We start from the raw sequence: 21,927 nt of genomic DNA, 5'->3' as shown, positions 1-21,927 counted from the left end.
TGTTTTACTTATTGTTGTTTCGCTTACATGTTACGCCCTTTTTTTTTAGCATTCTTTACAAAATTAAGGTTACCAGATGTGTACAATTATCGATATCGATAAGTGTATTAGTATCAGCGCAGTATATTTAAAATCAACTACAGTTACAGTTGCAGACAACCAACAGCTGATTAATGCAGCGATTGCAACTAATTTCGAATTCATTACAATTAATATATACAATGTGTGTGTGTGTACTAAAGTTTTGCGCGATCAAGAGAATTATTCAACTTTTGTCTTATTAATAATAACACGTGGCAAAATAATATTAGTAACAATATCCTCATAATCAACACAACTGAAACATGAGTAAGCCAGATGGGCTTAATAGAACAACTCTCCAGTGGCCGCAACGACCCTTGGACAATGTTGTGCCGCCCAATGCATATAGGCGGATTTTGAATCAATCTTAAGAGGCCATTTTCTGACTATGTGATTCCATATATGGACCATTCGCGAGTTCTTAGTCCGAGCCAGCGTTTCAGTCGAGTTCTCCGGCTTGAAAAACATTATGCACTCCTCAAATTTCACCTCGTAAAATGCGTTAATATCGAACACTCTAAAGCCGTGGCAGCGTTTCCGATTATTCACCATGAGCGTAACATTTTTCGTACCACAAATCTCTGACAATACGCGCACTAAGCCCATGGGTCCATTATGGGCCCACTCATCGCTCTCATAATTCTTCTGAAAGTCCTGCAGAAATAACTCGCCAAGCTGATGGCCAAATCCGTTGGGCTCCAAACTTATAACACTGTTGCCAATGCTATCTGCTCTCTCAGCTCCTGCAAAGTTCAGTGGCTCATCCTCCAAGCTTCGTAACTGCAAGACGTCCATGTCCAGGTAAACACCGCCAAAGCGATATAGTGTTATTAATCGGAGTAGGTCGGAAAGGTGAAATGTCAGATATCTAAGTAGATAGATAACATAGAAGTCAAAGAAGAAGCTAAATTATAATGAAAAACAATTTAAACCTTGATGTATATAGATCGCCTTTCTTGACCCAATCCGCGATGGGCGTATCCTCTGCATAGCGATCCAGATTTAGCGACCGAAAGTGCACATTTTTGTAGCTTTGAAGGGCATCAATGATGGGCATTGATTTGTTACGGTGGGTGGGGCAGGCAAACAGAACAAATACTTGGAAATTTGGATTATGCAAGGCGGCAGATTCGATGGGACAGGCCTGATGCGCCTTAATTCTACTCATTTTGTAATGGGTATATGAACGATGGCAGCTATTCTCAATAAAAAATATGGTTCGTCCTGGCGGAGGTTTTGAACTGGACAAAAGAATATCCTCTATAATTATAGGCACCGGTTCCTCTGGAAGATTTATCTTCAACAGCTCCGCGTGCTCTGGTTCTGAGTCTAGGTTTTCCCGTTCTGTTTTCTCTGTAGACTTTTCATAATTATGTTTCGTGAACGCAGGAGTATCCTTAATTTCCGTAAGAACTTTTCTCCAAGTTGAGGTCGAGGACAATATACTGAAAATGAAGGCAACCGCAACAAGAACCGCTAAAAACAGACGCCGTTTATAGCCAAGATAAGGCAACAGTCCACTTTTTAGGCGTACGAACATGACGATGCTGGCCGAAGGTACAAATGAGACTGACTAGCTATTTAATAGGCAAAGCATTTTACAATTCGATGTAACAACCATGAGAGTGTATTCAGCTGGGTCAATTTAAACAAATAGACTTGGCAGTTTTGTCGACGTTACAAGCTTAAATGCTGTAACAAATAATCTATAAATCCATATATAAAGGAAACGAAACGAGAAAGGATATCGTCGGCACGCTAGTTCAAGTTGATGAGATTTTACATACACGTAAGAAGCATAGTAAAACATATAAACGGCCAGTTTAAACTTAGAACTTAATTTCGACTGTTTGTTCCTGTGATCCGATATAGTGGTAGGATACTGGTCCTGTGGTAGCATTTAGTGGTCCGATTCGGACGGACCTATGCAAAGTTTCAAGACGATAGCTTAAAACTAATTCGCTTCTTTGCTTCTGTTGTTGCTATAGAATGCATATCTGTTATAGGATCGGATATGACTGTTTCTATGACTTAAACATTTAATCACAACATTTTAATACTTTCAACATGGGTGTAAAAAGCCTTAATCTTCGCGTTTTATGCTGTATGCTCTTCTTATTCAACCCCTAGATACACACTATGGGGCATTTGCTCTCGAATAACTTCAGTGTTTATTTGCCGAGCTTTATTTTCTGGATAATTAAACTGCCTACCAATGTTTGTCAAGTAAGCTCAAGGAATATTCATGCTTAGGTGACTTTTTGAAAGTACCTAAAAGGTACCCAAAAAGTGAAGTATTTTACATCTGTGTTACAGACTTTAACTCAATAGTTCCACAAGAGCAGCATAATTATCAAAAGAGTGTCAATTTAGGCACTAAAACTAACGTTTAATAAATAATCTGACCCATCTTCGCGAATAAAGCGTGGCAATCGGATTGCTCAGCTGTACCAATAAGCAATTCCTCATCTACTTACACTTTACCAACTAAAACGGCTTAAACAATTAAGAGTAGCAATATTGACAGTGGAGTACGCTCGTGTGGATAAGTGTACCCACATATATTTGAATATTTCCTATGACAGCAAATGACAATACAAATATTATCTATGCTTATTGATGAATAGCACGTGTATAAATGTTTTAAAGTTTTAATGTAAATCAACTGTGCAAACAAGTAAGAGGTTCTAGTTGGGAGCTCCCGACTAGGGGATACCCTGAACACTCTTATTCCAACTTATTCCTTGGCAGGGTTCGAACTCGCAACGAACCGCACTACTTGCCGCCGTCTCTACTCAACAGCCACAGAAGAAAAAAAAAGTAGTTTCCCCGGTAGGTCTTAAACTCCCGACAGACAACACCACTTGCCACCGCCTCTACTCATTAGCCACACCAATCATTGAGTCTTAGTGAAAAAAAAAAACCAATTAAAATAGTAGCACAAAAAACAATACAATCGCAATTATAATGCTGTTGATGAATACGAAGCAGACGCGCATTAATGTGTATGTGTAAATGCATACAGATATTCTTCGAATTTGCGTTGAAATTTTCTACAGTATATCTTCTTGTACCATATTTGTGTATTCTCAAAAAGTAAATTGCATTAAAATTGTAGATTAAATTAATGGGTAATAGAAGTTGGTTGATTTATAGCTATGAGGTAGTAGCGGGGAGGTGGCGATAGGCATAAAATGAAAGATACTTGATATATATGTGTATACTATTCTAGAGTAAACATGTCACTTTTGGTGGCTCTAGCTCTTATTATTTACCCAATTTAAGTTATCGATTATCGGAAGCAAACTCGATCTGCGCATGGACTAAGATCCTTGCGTTCATACATTCGGACGGACGGACAGGCAGACGGACATGGCTAGATCGACTCGGCTGTTGATGCTGATCAAGAATATATATACTTTATGGGGTCGGAGATGCTTCCTTCTGCCTGTTACATACATTTACATTTTGCACAAATACAATATACCGTGTTTACCCATCAATGGGTTAAGGGTATAAAAACCCCCAATGTAGATTCATATGTATTCACGAAATACTCGTTTCCTTATGCAGCAAAACAATATTTCAAAGCCAGCGAAAGCATAAGCCTCACGAAACTGTTCCATTATACAAATATTCTATATGAATTAATAGAATCGTTCTCCAGTGACCGCAACGACCCTTGGACAATGTTGTGCCGCCCAATGCATATAGGCGGATTTTGAATTAATCTTAAGAGGCCATTTCGTGACTATGTGATTCCATATATGCACCATTCGAGAGGACTTAGTGCGGGCTAGCGTTTCAGTCGAGTTCTCCGGCTTGAAAAACAGTTGCCACTGCGTCCATGGTACCTCGTAAAATGCGTTAACATCGAACACTTTAAAGCCCAGACACCGTTTCCGATTATTCACCATGAGGGTAACATTATTCGTACCACAAATCTCTGACAATACGCGCACTAAGCCCATCGGTCCATTGTGGGCCCACGCATCACCCTTATAATTAACATGAAAGTCCTGCAGAAATAATTCGCCAAGCTGATGGCCAAATCCATTGGGCTCCAAACTTATAACACTGTTGCCAATGCTATCTGATGTCTCGGCACCTGCATAGTTTAGTGGCTCATCCTCCAAGCTGTGGAGCTGCAGGACATCCATGTCCAGGTAGACGCCGCCAAAGCGATATAGTGTTATTAATCGGAGTAGGTCAGAAAGGTGAAATATCAGATATCTAAGTAGATAGATAACACAGAAGTCAAAGAAGAAGCTAAATTATAATGAAAAACTATTTAAACCTTGATGTATATAGATCGCCTTTCTTGACCCAATCCGCGATGGGCGTATCCTCTGCATAGCGATCCAGATTTAGCGATCGAAAGTGCACATTTTTGTAGCTTTGAAGGGCATCAATGATGGGCATTGATTTGTTACGGTGGGTGGGGCAGGCAAACAGAACAAATACTTGGAAATTTGGATTATGCAAGGCGGCAGATTCGATGGGACAGGCCTGATGCGCCTTAATTCTACTCATTTTGTAATGGGTATATGAACGATGGCAGCTATTCTCAATAAAAAATATGGTTCGTCCTGGCGGAGGTTTTGAACTGGACAAAAGAATATCCTCTATAATTATAGGCACCGGTTCCTCTGGAAGATTTATCTTCAACAGCTCCGCGTGCTCTGGTTCTGAGTCTAGGTTTTCCCGTTCTGTTTTCTCTGTAGACTTTTCATAATTATGTTTCGTGAACGCAGGAGTATCCTTAATTTCCGTAAGAACTTTTCTCCAAGTTGAGGTCGAGGACAATATACTGAAAATGAAGGCAACCGCAACAAGAACCGCTAAAAACAGACGCCGTTTATAGCCAAGATAAGGCAACAGTCCACTTTTTAGGCGTACGAACATGACGATGCTGGCCGAAGGTACAAATGAGACTGACTAGCAATTTAATAGCCAAAGCATTTTACAATTCGATGTAACAACCATGAAAGTGTATTCAGCTGGGTCAATTTAAACAAATAGACTTGGCGGTTTTCTATTTGTCGACGTTACAAGCTTAAATGCTGTAACAAATAATCTATGAATACATATCTCTATATATAAAACTGTTTGTCCTGACTGACTGACTATGACTATGACTATGGGGCATTTGCTCTCGAATAACTTCAGTGTTTATTTGCCGAGCTTTATTTTCTGGATAATTAAACTGCATACGAATGTATGTCAAGTAAGCTCAAGGAATATTCATGCTTAGGTGACTTTTTGGAAGTACCTAAAAGGTACCTAAAAAGTGAAATATTTTACATCTGTGTTACAGACTTTAACTCAATAGTTCCACAAGAGCAGCATAATTATCAAAAAAGTGCCGATTTAAGGCACTAAAACTAACGTTTAATAAATAATCTGACCCATCTTCGCGAAAAAAGCGTGGCACCCACATATATTTGATCATTTCCTATGACAGCAAATGACAATATAAATATTATATCTGCTTATTGATGAATAGCACGTGTATATATGTTTTCATATGTATTCACAAAATATTCGTTTCCTTTTACAGCAAAACAAGATTTCAAAGCCACACCATACATAAGCCTTATAATTGAGTTTGGCTGTTTGTATTTTAAAATTGTTAAATGTTGAAGAAAATTTGATTTCAATGATGTGGAAAACCATGTTCACGAACCGCACCTTAAATAATAAGCTATACTAACGGAATTTGGTTAGGCTTGCATCCTTGTTAGAATCTTATGGGTATTGCAGATATGATAAATAAGACTCTTCCCGTTAATTATGCGCTGATGATCGTAGACTTTACGTGTACCTATTCAAAACGTAGTGGAATTAGAAAGTGTATAGTTTCAGGCTGTCGAAAATTAGAAACACTTGCAGATAGATACTTTATTTTCTTCTTTGAAATCAGGTATACGACGCCATAATTAAAATCTTTCAAAATTGTCAAGCGTACCTAAGTGTAAATTAAATAGCATTTTTTTTGTTTGCGTTAAAAGCTGAAATGTTCTGGAATTCCTTTCAAATGTTGCAATGTAGAATGGGAATTATTTAAATACGCTGTTATATGCTGTTTACACGCTGTTCAACGCTTTTTTATATATGTTTTTTTTTCACTTTCTTTATAACACGGTTTTCTGACAGCAAATTGTACAATAATTTAAGTTGTTGATTAAAGTATTTACGATCAAGAAACAATTTTTCTTAAGACTTATCCGCCTAATAGAATAATTCTCCCGTGGCCGCAACGACCCTTGGACAATGTTGTGCCGCCCAATGCATATAGGCGGATTTTGAATCAATCTTAAGAGGCCATTTCGTGACTATGTGGTTCCATATATGCACCATTCGAGAGGTCTTAGTGCGGGCTAGCGTTTCAGTCGAGTTCTCCGGCTTGAAAAACAGTTGCCACTGCGTCCATGGTACCTCGTAAAATGCGTTAACATCGAACACTTTAAAGCCCAGACACCGTTTCCGATTATTCACCATGAGGGTAACATTATTCGTACCACAAATCTCTGACAATACGCGCACTAAGCCCATCGGTCCATTGTGGGCCCACGCATCACCCTTATAATTAACATGAAAGTCCTGCAGAAATAATTCGCCAAGCTGATGGCCAAATCCATTGGGCTCCAAACTTATAACACTGTTGCCAATGCTATCTGCTCTCTCAGCTCCTGCATAGTTTAGTGGCTCATCCTCCAAGCTGTGGAGCTGCAGGACGTCCATGTCCAGGTAGACGCCGCCAAAGCGATATAGTGTTATTAATCGAAGTAGGTCGGAAAGGTGAAACATCAGATATCTAAGTGGATATCACGTAAGTCCGAGTAAAAACTAAATTATGATAAAAAATAATTTCAAACCTTGACTTAAATAGATCGCCTTTCTTTAGCCAATCCGCGATGGGCGTATCCTCTGCATAGCGATCCAGATTTAGCGACCGAAAGTGCAAATTTTTGTAGCTTTGAAGGGCATCAATGATGGGCATTGATTTGTTACGGTGGGTGGGGCAGGCAAACAGAACAAATACTTGGAAACTTGGATTATGCAAAGCGGCAGATTCGATGGGACAGGCCTGATGCGCTTTAATGTTACTCATATTGTACTGGGATCCTGAACGGTAGCAACTACTCTCAATAAAAAATATGGTTCGTCCTGGCGGAGGCTTTGAGCTGGACAATAGAATATCCTCTATAATTGTAGGCGCCGGTTCTTCCGCATGCTGAGGTCCCGAGACAAATGTTTCCCGTTTATTTTTCTCTGGAGTATCCATAATGTTTTTAAGAAATTTTCTCTCATTTAAGATCAAGATCATTGAACTGTAAACGAACACGACACAAACCACGATCACTAATACCAGATGTCGTTTATTGATCAGATAGGGCGACAGCCTACTTTTTAGACGCGAGAACATCATGATACTGAACGAAGGCAAAGACAAGACTAACTTACTGTTGCATCGGTATGGACAATTATGGTCCATGTGACGATCGAAGTAACTTTTTCAGCTGGGTCAATTTAACCATTTTTTGGTCTGCTATTTTTTTTTTTTTTGTATTATTTGTAGACGCTAGCTACGTATTTCAAAAGAAAGAAAAATTAAACCGAACGCCCACACACACATATATATAATTGTAAATATTATTTGTATATATATACAAGAACATGCATAACATGTTCTGTGTATCTAGCTGCTATATTTTGGAACTGGCATATGTGTATTTACAGATATTTTGTGAGTGGAAGGAGATTAACTGGAACTACGTATGGTATACGATTGTATGTATTTCTACAAGTTACCCTGAGTCCACAGTCTAGGTGACCTTACATACATTCGAACATTCTTCTCCGGGATTTACTATTTACTCAGCTTTTTTTTCAGCTACGTCAGTTCCAAATTTGAAGGTAATAAAAACCAGGGCAGAAACCCAACTTTTACCGAACCAGTTCGAACCAAAAAATTTGCCCAAATTTGTCACATAATTATTCAGAACTAATTTGATTAAATAGCTCTTGCAATATTTCCATTATAATAAATGATACTGTTTAATCTTTATTTAATCAAGATCTGTTCTGACTGATGTGGAACACTAGATTCACGAACCGTTCCAGCTATAGTTTTGTTGGGTTTACAGCCGTGTTAGAATCTTCTAAATAAGAAATAAGTTCCAAAAATAGTGGAAATCAAGATTGGCCAGAATGTTTGTAGAACATACGAAACTAATTGGGTTAAGCTAAGAGTGGACGTATTGACAAGATCCATGTTGCGCGCAAACTTAACTTATATACCTGATTAGACGGGTTTTGGGGCTGTCGAAGATAAGACAAAATTGAGGACAAATAAAAAATTATCTTCTTTAAAATTAAGTTATACGACACCATAGACCTTGTGCAAAGCAATTAGAATTTGTTTACTCATCCTACACGATAAATAGTTTTCGTGTATCTCTCAAATGTTCAAATAATAGACAACTTCTGCGATATTTTTATTACCAAGAGTGCTTCAATTATGCTGCAATCATTCCTGAAAGAATATACCCAAGGCATCAATTGAAAACGAAATGTGAGAAATTTCACCTGGCCTAATCAAATAGTTCCCCCGCGGCCGCAAAGACCCTGGGACAATGTTGCGCCGCCCACATCATATAGGCTGTGATTGAATCAGTTTGAAGGGGCCATTCCGTGACTACGTGGTTCCATATATGCACCATAATCGAGTTCTCAGTGCGGGCACGCACGAAAAGCGCGGTCTCTGGCTGGAAAAATAATCTCCATTCCTGCCAGGGGACCTCGTAAAATGCGTTAACATCGAACACTTTAAACCCGTGACAGCGTTTCTGATTATTCACCATGAGCGTAACATTTTTCGTACCACAAATCTCTGACAATACGCGCACTAAACCCATGGGTCCATTATGGGCCCACGCGTCGCCCCTATAATTATCCTGGAAGTCCTGCAGAAATAACTCGCAAAGCTGATGGCCAAAGCCATTGGGTTCCAATCCTATAACACCGTTGCCGATGCTATCTGCTCTCTCGGCACCTGCAAAGTTTAGTGGCTCTTCCTCCAAGCTGCGTAACACTAAGACATCCATGTCCATATAGACGCCGCCGAAACGATAAAGTGTTATTAAACGGAGTAGGTCGGATAAGTGAAACATCAGATAACTAAGTGGTATATAAATCAAATCAGTAGCTAAATTATGATGGAAAGTAATTTCAAACCTTGACTTAAATAGATCGCCTTTCTTTAGCCAATCAGCGATAGGCGTTTCTTCTGCATAGCGATCCAGATTTATCGACCGAAATTGCACATTCTTGTAGCTTAGAAGGGCATCAATGATGGGCACTGATTCGTTACGGATGGGGCAGGCAAACAGAACAAATACTTGGAATTTTGGATTATGCAAAGCGGCAGATTCAATGGCACAGGCCTGGTGCGCTTTTATGCTACTCATATTGTACTGGGATCCTGAACGGTAGCAACTACTCTCAATAAAAAATATGGTTCGTCCTGGCGGAGGTTTTGAGCTGAACAGTAAAATATCCTCAACAGCTGTAAGCTTTCCATTTGAAGTCAACGATTTTATACTGAACACGAGCACAACAGCTACGAGGACCGCCAATATCAGACGTCGTCTACAAATCAGGTAAGTCGATAGATTACTTTTCTGGATTAAGAACATGAAGTTGCTGAATAAAATAACGACACAACTAACAAATATATTTTAAATGTAAAGTAATGATCATGACAGCTTATTTAACTCGGGAAATTTACACATTTTTTGCGTCCGCAGAATTATATTTGAAAACCGAGGATCCTTCAGCGCTATTACAAACCGTTATAAGCAATCAATTTTCTTTTATTAAACATATAGAGATACACGAATACACATACATGCTAAGCTATCGATGGCACTATCGATACATCGAATTTCATCTGCTGTGTTCGCTATCGATGATTGGCCATCTCTGTTATTTCTTTTGCTTACAAATATTTTATTTGAGTTCGAATGCGAACTTTCATCAATTAGAAATAATCACCAGCTGCCGCATAGACCCTAGGACAGTTCCTTTCCGCATATATCCCAAGGGCCGTGCTAGAGCCGACTCTGATCAACCCTCTATAGGAAGCCTTGTTCCATAAATGTATTAAATAAGAATCTTTGGTAATTGCCATTGTGTCCTCCAAGTATTTCGGCTCAGTAAAATGCATCTACTGGGGCCAGCCGAACGGATAGAAAGCGGTAGAGTTGAATACTTTTAACCCCTGGCAACTTATCCGACCTTCTTCAATTAGTTTAACAAGGTTGTCGCCACAAAGCTTTTTTACAACGCGTGTTACAAGAGCTGGTCCATTTTGTACATACTCCTTTCCATTATAATTTTTTTCGTAATCCCGCAAAAACATTTCTGCAATCTCATGGCCCTTGCCAGTGGGTTCTAGACTGATGACGGCATTGCCCAAAGTGATATTGTCATGAGCACCCACATAGTTCAGTGGCTCGTTTTCCAAGCTTCGCAGCACCACCACGTCCATGTCCAGGTAGATGCCACCAAAGCGGTACAGGCTTATCAGGCGGAGTAAGTCGGCTGTATGCTGCATCGGAAAGCTGAGTGGAATATACGTCAACTAAAGTACTCACCAGAGGAAAAGTAATATCGACTTACCTCGAGTTAAGTAGATCACCTTTCTTTATCCAATCCTCAATAGGAGTGTCTCTCGCATAATTTCCTATGTTCAAATGACGAAACCGCACATTTTTATAGGTCTCAATTGCATCGATGAGGAGTTTTGGCCACCGGACAGAGGACGGTATGTGGGACAGGTAAACAATACAAACACTTGGAAAATTGGATTATTCAAGGCGGCGGATTCGATAGCACAGGCTTGTCTTGCCGTCATATTCATTACATTGAACTGCGAAACCTGATGATAACATGTGGTCTCGTGGAAGAATATAGTGCGACCTGGCGGAGGTCTTGAGCTCGAAAGTAGAACATCTTCTACGAAAAACTTATTTAAAAGTATTCCTACGTTGTATGCAGTTGACCGCTCCTTGATTTCGCAATTTCGATAAAAAAGCGTCGACATGTCCTGTGTTGTGTATGTTACAAGAAGCACTACCACACTTACGCCCAGGATGGGTAGTATCAGACGTGACCTTTGGTTCTGTAAATCCTTCAGCAGCTTCTTTTGAGTTACGAACATGTTGCTCCGGCCCAGCTATACTTATGCCACTTACTAAGCTAATCTTTACTGTGCCCATTTTTTTTGTTCAGTATTACGATCGTAACGAATAAGTTTACTCAGCTGCATCAATTTAAATGAGGTTGAATAGAAACTATTGCATTGTATGTAATCTATGTAAAAAAGTTCTTGTTACATTATTGAATGTGAATAAATTTGACAGTGATAGTAACACAGTACAAAAGATACATACAATGTGATATTAGCACTGAGTTCTTTAATTGCAAAACAAATTATTATTTAAATAATAACGATAGTTTATTTTAAATTTTACATACGATGATAAAATATTAAGTTCGATAAGATACTCGATATCAGGATCGATATGCCAAACGAGCTACCTATGAAATGGGCTTAAAAATACCAAAGATGCTCTGCTTCTTGACACATTTTTTTTCATAAACTGGTAGCACCACGCAGCAACATTGTGAATGACAAAACGAAAGAAGTGTAAAAAAATTGTTAAAATTTGCAATTGTGAAAAGCATCAAATTGGCTGCCGCAACAATACGACCGGTACTCGTACCAAACGTTAAATCTATTAAATCATATAGCAAAATAGTGAAATGAATGTTCCTCCTAGCGCTGGCAATGGCAATGCAGCGATGCCGATGCCGCCAGCCGCCGCAATGGGCGGCATGGGATACACGCACACGCCGGGAATGGTGCCAGTGCCACCATTCAATCTGCCGCCGCCCGGCTTTGGTGCACCGCCGCCACCGGAACTAGCAGCCGCATTTGGTGCCCTCGCTTCAAATACGGAGTGGACCGAGCATAAAGCGCCGGATGGACGACCGTATTACTATAATCAAAATACGAAGCAGAGTTCATGGGAAAAGCCGGAGGCGCTAATGACGCCAGCTGAGCTACTGCACAATCAGTGCCCCTGGAAAGAGTATCGCTCTGATGCAAACAAAGTGTATTATCACAATGTGACTACAAAGGAGACGTGCTGGGAGCCACCGCCAGAGTATCTTGACATGAAGGCCAAAGCCAAGGCGGAGGAGTAAGTATCTGTTGCCGTTATGCCAAAACACTTTGCTGAAACAAGAAACGCGTATTCTTGCAGAGCAGCCGCTGCGGCTAAAGCCGTTGCCGCCATGACATCCTCGAGCCTAGCAGGTATGGTTCCGCATGTTGCATTGGCCAATATTCTGCCAGCTGCGTTGCCCACAGCGCCGCGTATACCCACGCCTGAGATACACTCACCCCTGACACCAAGCAGTAATGAAAATAGCTCCTCAGCAATGGATCAGGCAATGGCAGCCACTCTAGCGTCCATCGAGGTACCACAACAGAATGGTGAGTAGCCAGAGTACAAATTTAACTAGGCCTTTAACGATTTTTTGTCATTTTAGCTAAAAAGGAGGAGAAATCTAGTGGCGAGAACAATACGCTGGTTTTTAAAGATAAGCGCGAGGCCATTGAGGCGTTCAAGGAGCTACTGCGCGATCGAAATGTGCCCTCAACTGCGAACTGGGATCAGTGCGTCAAGATCATATCAAAGGATCCGCGTTACAATGCCTTCAAAACGCTAAACGAACGCAAACAAACTTTTAATGCATACAAAACACAAAAGCTGAAAGATGAACGCGAGGAGTCGAGATTGCGTGCCAAAAAGGCTAAAGAGGATTTGGAACAGTTTCTCATGTCCAGCGATAAGATGAACTCACAAATGAAATATTTTCGCTGCGAGGAAGTTTTTGCGAACAATCGCACGTGGACAACGGTACCAGAACAGGATCGAAGAGATATCTACGAGGATTGCATCTTCAATTTGGCCAAGCGTGAGAAGGAAGAGGCTCGTGTGCTCAAGAAACGCAATATGAAAGTACTTGGTGAGTTGCTAGAATCAATGACATCCATTACGTACGCTAGCACGTGGTCGGAGGCGCAGGTAATGTTGCTGGACAATGCGGCGTTCAAAAATGATGTCACGCTACTCGGCATGGACAAGGAGGATGCGCTTATCGTATTTGAGGAGCATATCCGTACGCTTGAGAAGGAGGAAGAGGAGGATCGAGAACGGGAAAAGAAACGTTTAAAACGACAGCAACGCAAGAATCGTGATGGCTTCCTCGCTTTACTTGACTCGCTGCATGAGGAGGGAAAACTCACCTCTATGTCGTTGTGGGTGGAACTGTATCCAATTATATCGGCGGATATACGTTTCTCTGCCATGCTGGGTCAGAGTGGCTCCACGCCACTTGATCTTTTTAAGTTTTATGTTGAAAATTTGAAGGCACGCTTCCATGACGAAAAGAAGATCATACGGGAAATACTCAAAGAGAAGCAGTTTGTTGTCCAGGCGAAGACATCTTTTGAGGACTTTGCCACCGTTGTGTGCGAAGATAAACGCTCCGCCAGCTTAGATGCCGGCAATGTAAAGCTAACTTACAACTCGCTGCTAGAAAAGGTAAACTAATGTCTAAAAACCAACTGCTGACCTATTTAAGAAAAATATATGTACTTATTTACTTTTAGGCGGAAGCCATTGAAAAGGAGCGCATGAAGGAGGAGGTGCGGCGCTTGCGAAAATTGGAAAATGAAATCAAAAATGAATGGCTGGAGGCAAATGTGTCCGTGGGCGAACCCTATGAGAGCGCCAAAAAGCTGGTCGAGCATTTAGAGGCGTTTGCGCTGTACGAAAAAGAAATTGGAGTGGAAAAGGTCTGGGAAGATTTCATCAAAGAGAGTGAAGATGCCTGCAGCCATCATCATTCGCGTTCACGTAAATCGAAAAAGAACAAAAAGCATAAAAAGCGTGTCCGCTCCACCTCCAGATCAGATATTGAGAACGAGCTGGTTGAGCTGGAAAAATCCAGAAAGCGACGCTCAAAATCTCGCTCAGTGAGTTTGATGACCATATACTCATCTTTTAGTTGATATATCTAATAGTTGACATTTTTCCACACAGAATTCTCTTAGTTCAATTGGCAGCATTGAGAGTGAAAAGCTGTTAAAAAAGAAGAAAAAGCGCAAAAACAAATCGAGAGCGGTATGTCCTTGAAGTCGTTTATCTTTAGCTTTTAAAACCATTCAAAAAACAACTTGTTAATTTTCCAGTCGTCTTGCGAATCCGAAATGGGCAATCAAACGCCAATTACTGCTGCTGCACTGCAGCAGAACGACTCAAATTCGCACTCACCGGCCAAAAAGAAGAAAAAAGAGAAGCGCACCAAAAAGGACAAAGAAGCCAAACGGCATCGAAACAATCGATCCATAACGCCGCTCAGTCCTGCCGCCCAATCGGATTCAGCGACATCCAGAAATGAGGAGCTAACGCTTAGCGATGGTGAACTTGAGTCCAAACGTGCAGCGCTGCTAGCTCAGCTTAATGAACAACTGGACGAATGACCAGCTGCAATCGCAAGATCAAAAGCTAAATTAACAACAACAGCAGTTAGCATTAGTCAGCTATAGCCATAATATAGACAGTGCGACAGTGTGCCCTAGTTAATATACGTTGATCCAAGCTCCAGCAGTTTTTAGGCCTGCTCTTCGTGGACACGCTATAACGTATTTATGCTATCGCACATATCATTTGCTTTGTTCTGAAACACTCTGGCCCTAGCACAACAAATCCCACACAACGCAGGCAAACAAATGTAAGTTTTTCATCAGCGATAAGTTTGATTGTAAAGAAATTATAATATTATTATAAGACAACAACAAAATAATATTATTTGCACTTTGTGTGACTACAAAATCAACAGAGTTATTTATTTATTTAAATGACAGAGAAAAAGAGTACACTTTTTCGCAACTCATCACAAATTTTTGTATTTCGTATACATTTTTAGGATGTCCAAGATAAAAATAATTCATAGCTTAAATCGATCAGATTTTAAAGCTAGATTCGAATTGTAGAATTGCTCAATTTGGTATTTTCTTAAATTATAAATAAACTATCTGCTAAACTATGTTTGCTGGCTGAACATGAAAAAAAGATTTTTAAACTCGGTATTCCCCGATAATTTTTCGTTTCGTCAACTAAGAAAATATATTGTTTAATGATTTTTAAACAAAAATTGATTAATTAACATGTAAATTTAACAAAATGCAAAGAAATTAATGGATCGGTTTACGGTCGTTTTAAAGGCTGATATGGGTTTGAGGATCGGTTCTGGGTTAACTCTGGTTTCGGTTCACAAATTCGAACATGTTTATGAAACTATCCCAATTTTAATTAATAATTGCCCGTTCTACCGAAAATATTGCAAGCCATAGATATTTTCTTATTGAAGTTGAGGGCTAAATTAGATTTCTTCCCCAAATTGGCATCTACCAAGTATGGTTATTTGCATGGATCTAATGGTTGGGACTCAAATTATTAATTCACTGGGAAATTCCAAAAACGTAATATTGCGGGTTCGATTCGGCTAGGTTCAAACCCGACTTTCAACCTTGAAATAAATATCTTTAAAAAATACAGATTTTTAAAACTCCCACAATTTACTTATGAATAACAAACCATTTAAACTCTACAAAAAAAGAATGTTTTTAAAATGTTTACTATTATTTTTTAATGACAATCTTATATCTTCTTGCCTATAAATGATCAAGATAGACTCAGCAAACGCGCTTACAGAAGCACTGCGAATATTGTTGTACTAAAACTTGAATTCCTTGTACTTCTTTGTGGTCTTTGCTGGATCGGTTTGTTGTCGCTTGCGTTTCGATTTTTGACGCGCCACATGCTCCGCCAACATGTCCGATAGGTCCTCCTTTTGCAAGTGATTCTGTTGCTCTCGCATTTGCTGCTCATAACGCTGGGCCATCGCATCGTTGTCCAGATCCAATTCACTAGGATCCAAGGCCAATTCGACAATGCCCTCACGATCTGTAGTGGAGCGCACAGGCGGCTGTTTACTGGCACCAGTGCCGCCACCAATGTCATACACATGCGTTGAGCCCATCATGGAGGCGCCTATGCGGTCTGTGCGCTTCTCTGGCAGCACCTGATACAGTACAGGCGTTTCATTGCTGTTTAAGAATAATCGAATTATTTAGCTGGTCTTATTTAAAAGAGGATTCAACAATATCTTACTCTTCCATTTCGGCTTCAATTTTCTTTTTGCGTAATTCAATGTTCTCGGGTGTTTCCATGCCCGCTGGAACACTGGTTAGACCCGAGGGCGTAACCAGACCCTCAACTGGCGTTACCAAACCGGTTTCGTCCTGCTGATTGCCCAGATCCTCGCCATCCTCCTCCTCCTCTTCGGATGATTCCTCCGATTCGGATTCGAGTTCACCCCATTGGTTGCGCTCAATGTCCGCTTCATCGATGCCGTTCTGTTAATGCAATTATTAAATATTTATATCATTTTAAGTTATGTCTATCTACTCACATCCAAATCAAGCGTATTCATGCCGAATACATCGCCATACAGAGGCTTGCCGTTCTCATCAACCGGCGGCTTACCCCAGCCTCCTGCGTGGTAGCCAAAGGAGGTGCCCTCTGGTATGGGCGCATTTAAGCCGGGTATTTTCAGATTCGGATATGACGGCGGCGGACCGTAGCGCTGTTGGGCAATCAGCCATGGTGGCGGTATTTTGTGCGAATTGGGCCCAACCGGCATGCCCAGGGCAATGCGCAGCTCTTCAGAAAGATCGCCTGGCTTTTTCTCTTTTAGACGCGTCTCAAACTCTTTTCCCTCATAATAAAGATCACCATGGATGGTCATGCGCGGCTTTGTTTGCCACTTGAAAAAAGCATCGTGCAGCTTCTGATAGTCAATGTCTATTTTGCCCATTTTCGGGCGAACACGTTCGCGCATCTTTGCCTTTAGTGTTTTAGCATCTTCGCGCTCTTGCAGGGATTCACGCATCTCCATTATGCCCGTTTTCTTAATAAAAGCTGGCAGATCAAAGGGCGGCTTCTCAATGCCACGCTTGCCCTGCAGATATTTACGCTTGAAGCACCAGTGACGCGGCACCTGCACCGTATTGCGATAGGCCTTAAGCTGGACAAGCAGCTTTGGATCCCGGGCTGTCACATCGTGCATTTCAACAACATCCGGCCGTGACACCAATTGCTTGAGCTCTGCCACGCTGAGACGTGTGAGTTTTTTTAGCTTGCGCTTGGATAACTTCTCTTTGTCCTCCTTATTGTCATCGTCATCATCTCCATCATCATCGTCGTCGTCGTGCATTTTGTTGGATGATTTTTTGGCTTTGGCCAAAGCTTCAGCATCCAGAGCTGCCTTGTCTTTTTCAACGGGCTTCGGCTTGTTTTCCAGCTTAAAGATCTCAAAGACGCGGTAGAATTGACGGTACATGGGCGCCAGATCTGCAATAGTTATCTTCTCGGGCACATATCTGAGTATTTGGAATATATTAAGATATATTTGTGTTAAGAAATAAACAAATCTGCAGGCACATACTCAATGGTGACATCCTCCTCGCCGTTTTCCGATTTCTTGCGTTCTTTGGCCTTATCCTTTTCTTCGGCTGCGCGCTCCTTTTTCTTTTTGCTGCGACTCTCTTTCTTTGTGTCCTTTTCCTTCGCCGGCGGCTGCTCGTCGTCACTACCCGCCGCCTTCGGTTCGTCCTCGGGGTCTAGTTCCCTTGGCTCAGAGCGGCGCGCCAACTGCTGTTGCCGTTCAAACTCCAACCTTTGTCGTATCTTTTTGTTTTGCTTCTTGCGGCGTTTCTTCTTTTTGTTTTTGTCCGCTTTACTCTGCTTGCCCGGCTTGTCGCTGTTGACGCCGTTTAATTGGTTGTCGGCCTCCTCATCGCTATCTTCGCCTACATCGGCATAGTCACCATCTTGCGACGTCCCGTCACCACCGTGGCCGCCTCGTGCATCCACATCAGTGTCGAACTCAGCTACACGCTGATCCTTTAATGCGAGCACATCTTCCAGCGCCTTTGGCAGCACTAAGTCAGCCGCTTTTTTTGAGTCGACGATTGCTTGTGCGTCGTCAACGTCGCCGGCTCCGCTGCCATTGGCAGCTACATTGTCAATCGTTTGTTGCTGATCGAAACGAATGGACATCAATGCCGCCGGTTGAACGCCCTGTGCGAAATGATGTGTGATTAACTATAAAGCTTAAATCTTTTAAACACTACAATTACATCAGGTTGAATTTGGTCAGCCATTTTTATTATATTTTAAATAATAAAATAAACAAAAATCCCAACGAAAATGCAAATTTTGGTGATGTCCTATTCGCGATTGATTTGGTGGTGGCGACGTCAATACACAACTTACAACACTGTGTTTTGTTTATCGATAACTTTTGCTTTTAACGTGGTTCTGTGTTCTGTGATGAGTGAAGTACATTGTTGAACAGCTGAGTTTCATGTAAACATAGCTCCATTAAAAAAGATAACTTATAAATATTTTGCTGTAGATTGTTTCTTAAATAACATTCTATTACATTTTTTCAGGTTTGCTCAAGTGCCGGTATAACAGCAAGAAAGTGAACCAAACCAAACAGGGTGACTTAGGTATTAAAAATGTTCAAGTTCAATTTTGAAGTGAACGATTCAGATTCATCGGACAATGCTGAGAGTCCTTTTAAAAAACCTAAAGTTGAGCAAAAGATAAATTCAGATTCAGAAAAAGAAGAAATTATACTCTGGTATCAAGCAGAGCAAATAAAACCAACTAAAGCCATTTTACAAAGCTTGGATCTGTACGAACTTAATGCAAAAGAACTAACTTTCGAAGACGTCGAACTACGGCATATAATTGCGGGGTTTCTGCTTGAAGATATTAAAAGAAACAGTGATGTAGATAGTCAAGACATTAAGAAATCCGAAGAAAGCCACTCTGATTTAATAGCAGGTGTATATGAAGGTTTGTAGTGTTAAAATTACTTTTGTATTTGGAAAACTAACAACTTTCGTCAACAGGTGGAGCGAAAATTTGGGAGTGCACTGATGATTTGTTAAAATATTTGTTCAAAAACTATGAAAAAAAACATTGGGAGAACAAGCTGGTCTTGGACTTGGGCTGTGGATCTGGGCTTTTGGGAATATACGCGATGAAATGTGGTGCGAAAGTAGACTTTCAGGATTATGTAAGAAACTAATATCTCACTGCCGTTTCCTACAATGTAGTTTGAACATTATTTCAGAACAAGGACGTTTTGGAGAAAATCACAATACCAAATGTACTGCTTAATTTGAATGAAACGTTAACCGATAATGAAAAAATTGATCAGCTACAAAAAAAAAGTAATTTCTACGCTGGCGATTGGTCACATTACGCGAAACTTACAGAGAACCTTGAGAAATATGATATAATTATGACATCAGAAACGATATATAACATGGAAAATCAACAAAAGTTATTGGACACATTTAGAAAACGACTAAAATCAGACGGTATTGTTTTGCTAGCTGCCAAATCGCATTACTTTGGTGTGGGTGGTGGACTAGAGCAGTTTGTTGAGTTTGTAAAAAGTGGAAAAGATTTTCAAAGCACTTATTTGTGGCAGGCTGATGAAAATCTCAAGCGCGGCATAATCGAATTAAAATTGCATTGAAATAAATACTATCGTACTTGCCGATAATTTCTTATGCAATTTGATTGCTAAGCGAAACACCCTGTGATGGGGGTGGGCAAAGAGTTGGGGTTTTGTTTTTATCGCAAAACGACGCGACTGTGTAAGTACTTTTACACGAATAAATCTTAATATATATATTTTGTTTTCAAATTGAATATTTATTTGCGCTTTTAAAGCACACACTGTGGCTTGACTTTGGTCCTAAATTAAATTTCAACAAATTATTCTCTCACACGCTGCGTGGAAAACGAATTTCTTTTTGCACTGCCGGCCCGGTCCCACTATAAATCGATGCGTCTCAATGTCGACGACAAATGTGAACTTTTTCGAGGCAGCCACAGAAGCCGAGAGGCGCGAAGCGGATACGCGAAGCCTCTGCTGCTGCGAATACATAGGACATGATAAGCAGCCATTTCATATCTTAGGATGCTGTTGTAATTGCGAAGACTTTGACTTGGTATGCACACGGTAGGCAGAAACACTCCCCCCCCCCACACACACACACTATTGCACACTATTGCCAAGTGATTGATTGCTGTTATATATATTGAGAGATGTACCATGGTGCACAATACCGTTACTTCAGCTGAATCTCTACATTTATGCCGTGGGCCTCATCGTGTTTCACCTCTTAATCATATGACCCTTATATTGGATGAATTTATTTAAGCAATTCACAAACATTTGCAGACTCATCACGTGTAAACGCATTGAACAGCGCAACATAGACGGCATGTTGATTGCATTCCAGGACCGGCTGCGTTTACCATGGCGTGGGGGCGCCAAACGCATATCACTCGCTGCACTGGCGCCAGCCATAATACTGCCCATCATGATGGGGCTGGCGGCGCTCAATGCCAAGACTGCTATAGTAATAATGCTCACGCTGATGGTCTTTACATATTGGGGCTTGCAAATCGCAGAACGGACGGCCACGAAAACCAGCTTCTTTTTAAGCTGGGTTGTCTTTTCGGTAATCTACATGGCGTTGATTTTTGAGTGCGAAGTGCCGCTGCTGGAGCTGCTGCCGATAGAGAACAATATATTGCTGTTATTGTCATTGGGTGCCATATGTTTGTGGTATCGCATCAAGAAATTGGCGCCGCTCAATCTGGTGACCGCGCAATACGGAACCACGCCCAAGGATGAACTGCCAGGCATCACGGAAGCCTCCAGTGGCGAGGAGCAGGCCGAGCAGCAGGCACACGAATCTATCAGGCTAAAGGGAGACACTGTGCTCGGCATCGACGATGATGATGATGATGACGCTGCTATAAACAGCTCTGAACATGCTGGACTTATGCAGCATGCCGCCCAACCAAATATCTGTGAGACTTGTCGCAAGGTGACGCCCCGGCATGCCTATCATTGCGTCGTCTGTGGCAGCTGCGTTAAGCGTCGCTCTCATCACAGTTACTGGCTCAACTGCTGCATTGGTGAGAACAATTATCGTTTGTATCTGGCGGCGCTGGCGTTATCCGAATGTGCGCTGCTGCTGGGCGCCAATTTGACATTGACGGCCGTTTGCCATCCATTCTTGGTGGTGCGTCTGCTGAGCCTTCCCCTGCTGCTGCCCGATGACTGCAGTGAGGTCTTTGAGGACTTTGAGTGAGTGTCGGCCAGAGAATCATGTTGAATAAACAGATTTATATTTTCCTTCTTTACATTTTCTGTAGATTGGGCATATCGTTTATTGTGGCCGGCTATGCCATGCTCATCTCTTGCTATATTGCCTTTGTCCTGGTGCGTCAATTGTATTTGTTGTGGCGTGGCACCACCATGCATGAATATAAGCGCGCGCCAGCTCACAATGGAAGTCGCAATCGGGTTTGGAGCAATTGGCGGGCTATTTTAAATTGATGCAACGAGCGAGCATCAGCTACATTTGGAAGCCCGAATACTATAATAGTAAAGCCCAAATACTATTTATTAAAGCTAAGGTACTTAGTTGTATTATGTAGCTTTGCCTGTCGGTCTATATATGTATATATATATATATATATATATATATATATATATATATGTATTTAGGCCCAATATTTATTTATGCCCTTTAGCTTT

The 21,927-nt window shown here is 41.1% G+C and overlaps 7 protein-coding genes and 1 pseudogene across 19 annotated transcripts; 3 read left to right on the top strand and 5 right to left on the bottom strand.

Annotated features, from left to right (window-relative positions):
- Positions 1 to 12: 12 nt before the first annotated feature.
- On the bottom strand, positions 13 to 5,007 carry LOC115759028 (lactosylceramide 4-alpha-galactosyltransferase-like). Of its 3 annotated transcripts, none has more exons than XM_030699843.1 (2): positions 4,379 to 5,007; positions 13 to 949 (listed from the first exon to the last, which is right to left on the bottom strand). In XM_030699843.1, exons 1-2 carry the CDS (start codon positions 4,984 to 4,986, stop codon positions 364 to 366), a joined length of 1,194 nt encoding a protein of 397 aa, XP_030555703.1. In that variant the 5' UTR covers positions 4,987 to 5,007; the 3' UTR covers positions 13 to 363. The 3 variants fall into 3 exon arrangements, with proteins under 3 accessions (XP_030555703.1, XP_030555700.1, XP_030555702.1); XM_030699840.1 differs by lacking the exon at positions 4,379 to 5,007 and adding an exon at positions 1,014 to 1,739 and having other exon boundaries at positions 15 to 949; XM_030699842.1 differs by lacking the exon at positions 13 to 949 and adding an exon at positions 3,546 to 4,314.
- A 1,200-nt stretch (positions 5,008 to 6,207) lies between these two features.
- On the bottom strand, positions 6,208 to 8,037 carry LOC115758713 (lactosylceramide 4-alpha-galactosyltransferase-like). 6 transcript variants are annotated; one of them, XM_030699463.1, is made up of 4 exons: positions 7,897 to 8,037; positions 7,549 to 7,670; positions 6,960 to 7,490; positions 6,208 to 6,898 (listed from the first exon to the last, which is right to left on the bottom strand). In XM_030699463.1, the coding sequence occupies exons 2-4, from the start codon at positions 7,554 to 7,556 to the stop codon at positions 6,313 to 6,315; spliced, it is 1,125 nt and encodes a 374-aa protein (XP_030555323.1). In that variant the 5' UTR covers positions 7,557 to 7,670; positions 7,897 to 8,037; the 3' UTR covers positions 6,208 to 6,312. The 6 variants fall into 6 exon arrangements, with proteins under 6 accessions (XP_030555323.1, XP_030555324.1, XP_030555325.1 ...); XM_030699464.1 differs by having other exon boundaries at positions 6,960 to 7,487; XM_030699465.1 differs by having other exon boundaries at positions 6,960 to 7,415; positions 7,897 to 8,036.
- A 173-nt stretch (positions 8,038 to 8,210) lies between these two features.
- Positions 8,211 to 9,819, bottom strand: LOC115759139 (lactosylceramide 4-alpha-galactosyltransferase-like). 3 transcript variants are annotated; one of them, XM_030699990.1, is made up of 3 exons: positions 9,322 to 9,819; positions 8,674 to 9,264; positions 8,211 to 8,620 (listed from the first exon to the last, which is right to left on the bottom strand). In XM_030699990.1, exons 1-2 carry the CDS (start codon positions 9,780 to 9,782, stop codon positions 8,679 to 8,681), a joined length of 1,047 nt encoding a protein of 348 aa, XP_030555850.1. In that variant the 5' UTR covers positions 9,783 to 9,819; the 3' UTR covers positions 8,211 to 8,620; positions 8,674 to 8,678. The 3 variants fall into 3 exon arrangements, with proteins under 3 accessions (XP_030555850.1, XP_030555849.1, XP_030555848.1); XM_030699989.1 differs by having other exon boundaries at positions 8,212 to 8,608; XM_030699988.1 differs by having other exon boundaries at positions 8,212 to 9,264.
- Positions 9,820 to 10,012: 193 nt separating this feature from the next.
- LOC115758829 lies at positions 10,013 to 11,493 on the bottom strand (annotated as a pseudogene).
- Positions 11,494 to 11,752: 259 nt separating this feature from the next.
- LOC115759023 (pre-mRNA-processing factor 40 homolog A) lies at positions 11,753 to 15,034 on the top strand. 2 transcript variants are annotated; one of them, XM_030699835.1, is made up of 6 exons: positions 11,753 to 12,353; positions 12,417 to 12,649; positions 12,706 to 13,763; positions 13,832 to 14,197; positions 14,265 to 14,345; positions 14,414 to 15,034. In XM_030699835.1, exons 1-6 carry the CDS (start codon positions 11,914 to 11,916, stop codon positions 14,702 to 14,704), a joined length of 2,469 nt encoding a protein of 822 aa, XP_030555695.1. In that variant the 5' UTR covers positions 11,753 to 11,913; the 3' UTR covers positions 14,705 to 15,034. The 2 variants fall into 2 exon arrangements, with proteins under 2 accessions (XP_030555695.1, XP_030555696.1); XM_030699836.1 differs by having other exon boundaries at positions 12,296 to 12,353; positions 12,422 to 12,649.
- Positions 15,035 to 15,847: 813 nt separating this feature from the next.
- On the bottom strand, positions 15,848 to 18,526 carry LOC115758345 (splicing factor 3B subunit 2). Its single transcript, XM_030698922.1, has 5 exons — positions 18,428 to 18,526; positions 17,734 to 18,368; positions 16,699 to 17,668; positions 16,398 to 16,642; positions 15,848 to 16,333 (listed from the first exon to the last, which is right to left on the bottom strand). The coding sequence occupies exons 1-5, from the start codon at positions 18,449 to 18,451 to the stop codon at positions 15,961 to 15,963; spliced, it is 2,247 nt and encodes a 748-aa protein (XP_030554782.1). The 5' UTR covers positions 18,452 to 18,526; the 3' UTR covers positions 15,848 to 15,960.
- A 45-nt stretch (positions 18,527 to 18,571) lies between these two features.
- Positions 18,572 to 19,858, top strand: LOC115758347 (histidine protein methyltransferase 1 homolog). The gene is made up of 4 exons (XM_030698927.1): positions 18,572 to 18,656; positions 18,743 to 19,154; positions 19,211 to 19,377; positions 19,435 to 19,858. The coding sequence occupies exons 2-4, from the start codon at positions 18,812 to 18,814 to the stop codon at positions 19,843 to 19,845; spliced, it is 921 nt and encodes a 306-aa protein (XP_030554787.1). The 5' UTR covers positions 18,572 to 18,656; positions 18,743 to 18,811; the 3' UTR covers positions 19,846 to 19,858.
- LOC115758346 (palmitoyltransferase ZDHHC23) lies at positions 19,825 to 21,826 on the top strand. Of its 3 annotated transcripts, XM_030698923.1 has the most exons (4): positions 19,825 to 19,966; positions 20,202 to 20,334; positions 20,557 to 21,474; positions 21,543 to 21,826. In XM_030698923.1, exons 1-4 carry the CDS (start codon positions 19,912 to 19,914, stop codon positions 21,724 to 21,726), a joined length of 1,290 nt encoding a protein of 429 aa, XP_030554783.1. In that variant the 5' UTR covers positions 19,825 to 19,911; the 3' UTR covers positions 21,727 to 21,826. The 3 variants fall into 3 exon arrangements, with proteins under 3 accessions (XP_030554783.1, XP_030554784.1, XP_030554785.1); XM_030698924.1 differs by lacking the exon at positions 19,825 to 19,966 and having other exon boundaries at positions 20,043 to 20,334; XM_030698925.1 differs by lacking the exon at positions 19,825 to 19,966 and having other exon boundaries at positions 20,243 to 20,323.
- Positions 21,827 to 21,927: the final 101 nt, after the last annotated feature.

This window comes from Drosophila novamexicana, unplaced genomic scaffold, assembly GCF_003285875.2.
Source record: "Drosophila novamexicana strain 15010-1031.04,08,12 unplaced genomic scaffold, DnovRS2.1 tig00000193-arrow-pilon, whole genome shotgun sequence".
In the NCBI taxonomy this organism is placed as follows: domain Eukaryota; kingdom Metazoa; phylum Arthropoda; class Insecta; order Diptera; family Drosophilidae; genus Drosophila; species Drosophila novamexicana.
The sequence above is the reverse complement of the archived record's forward strand: the minus strand, read 5'-3'. Positions and strand labels throughout refer to the sequence as shown.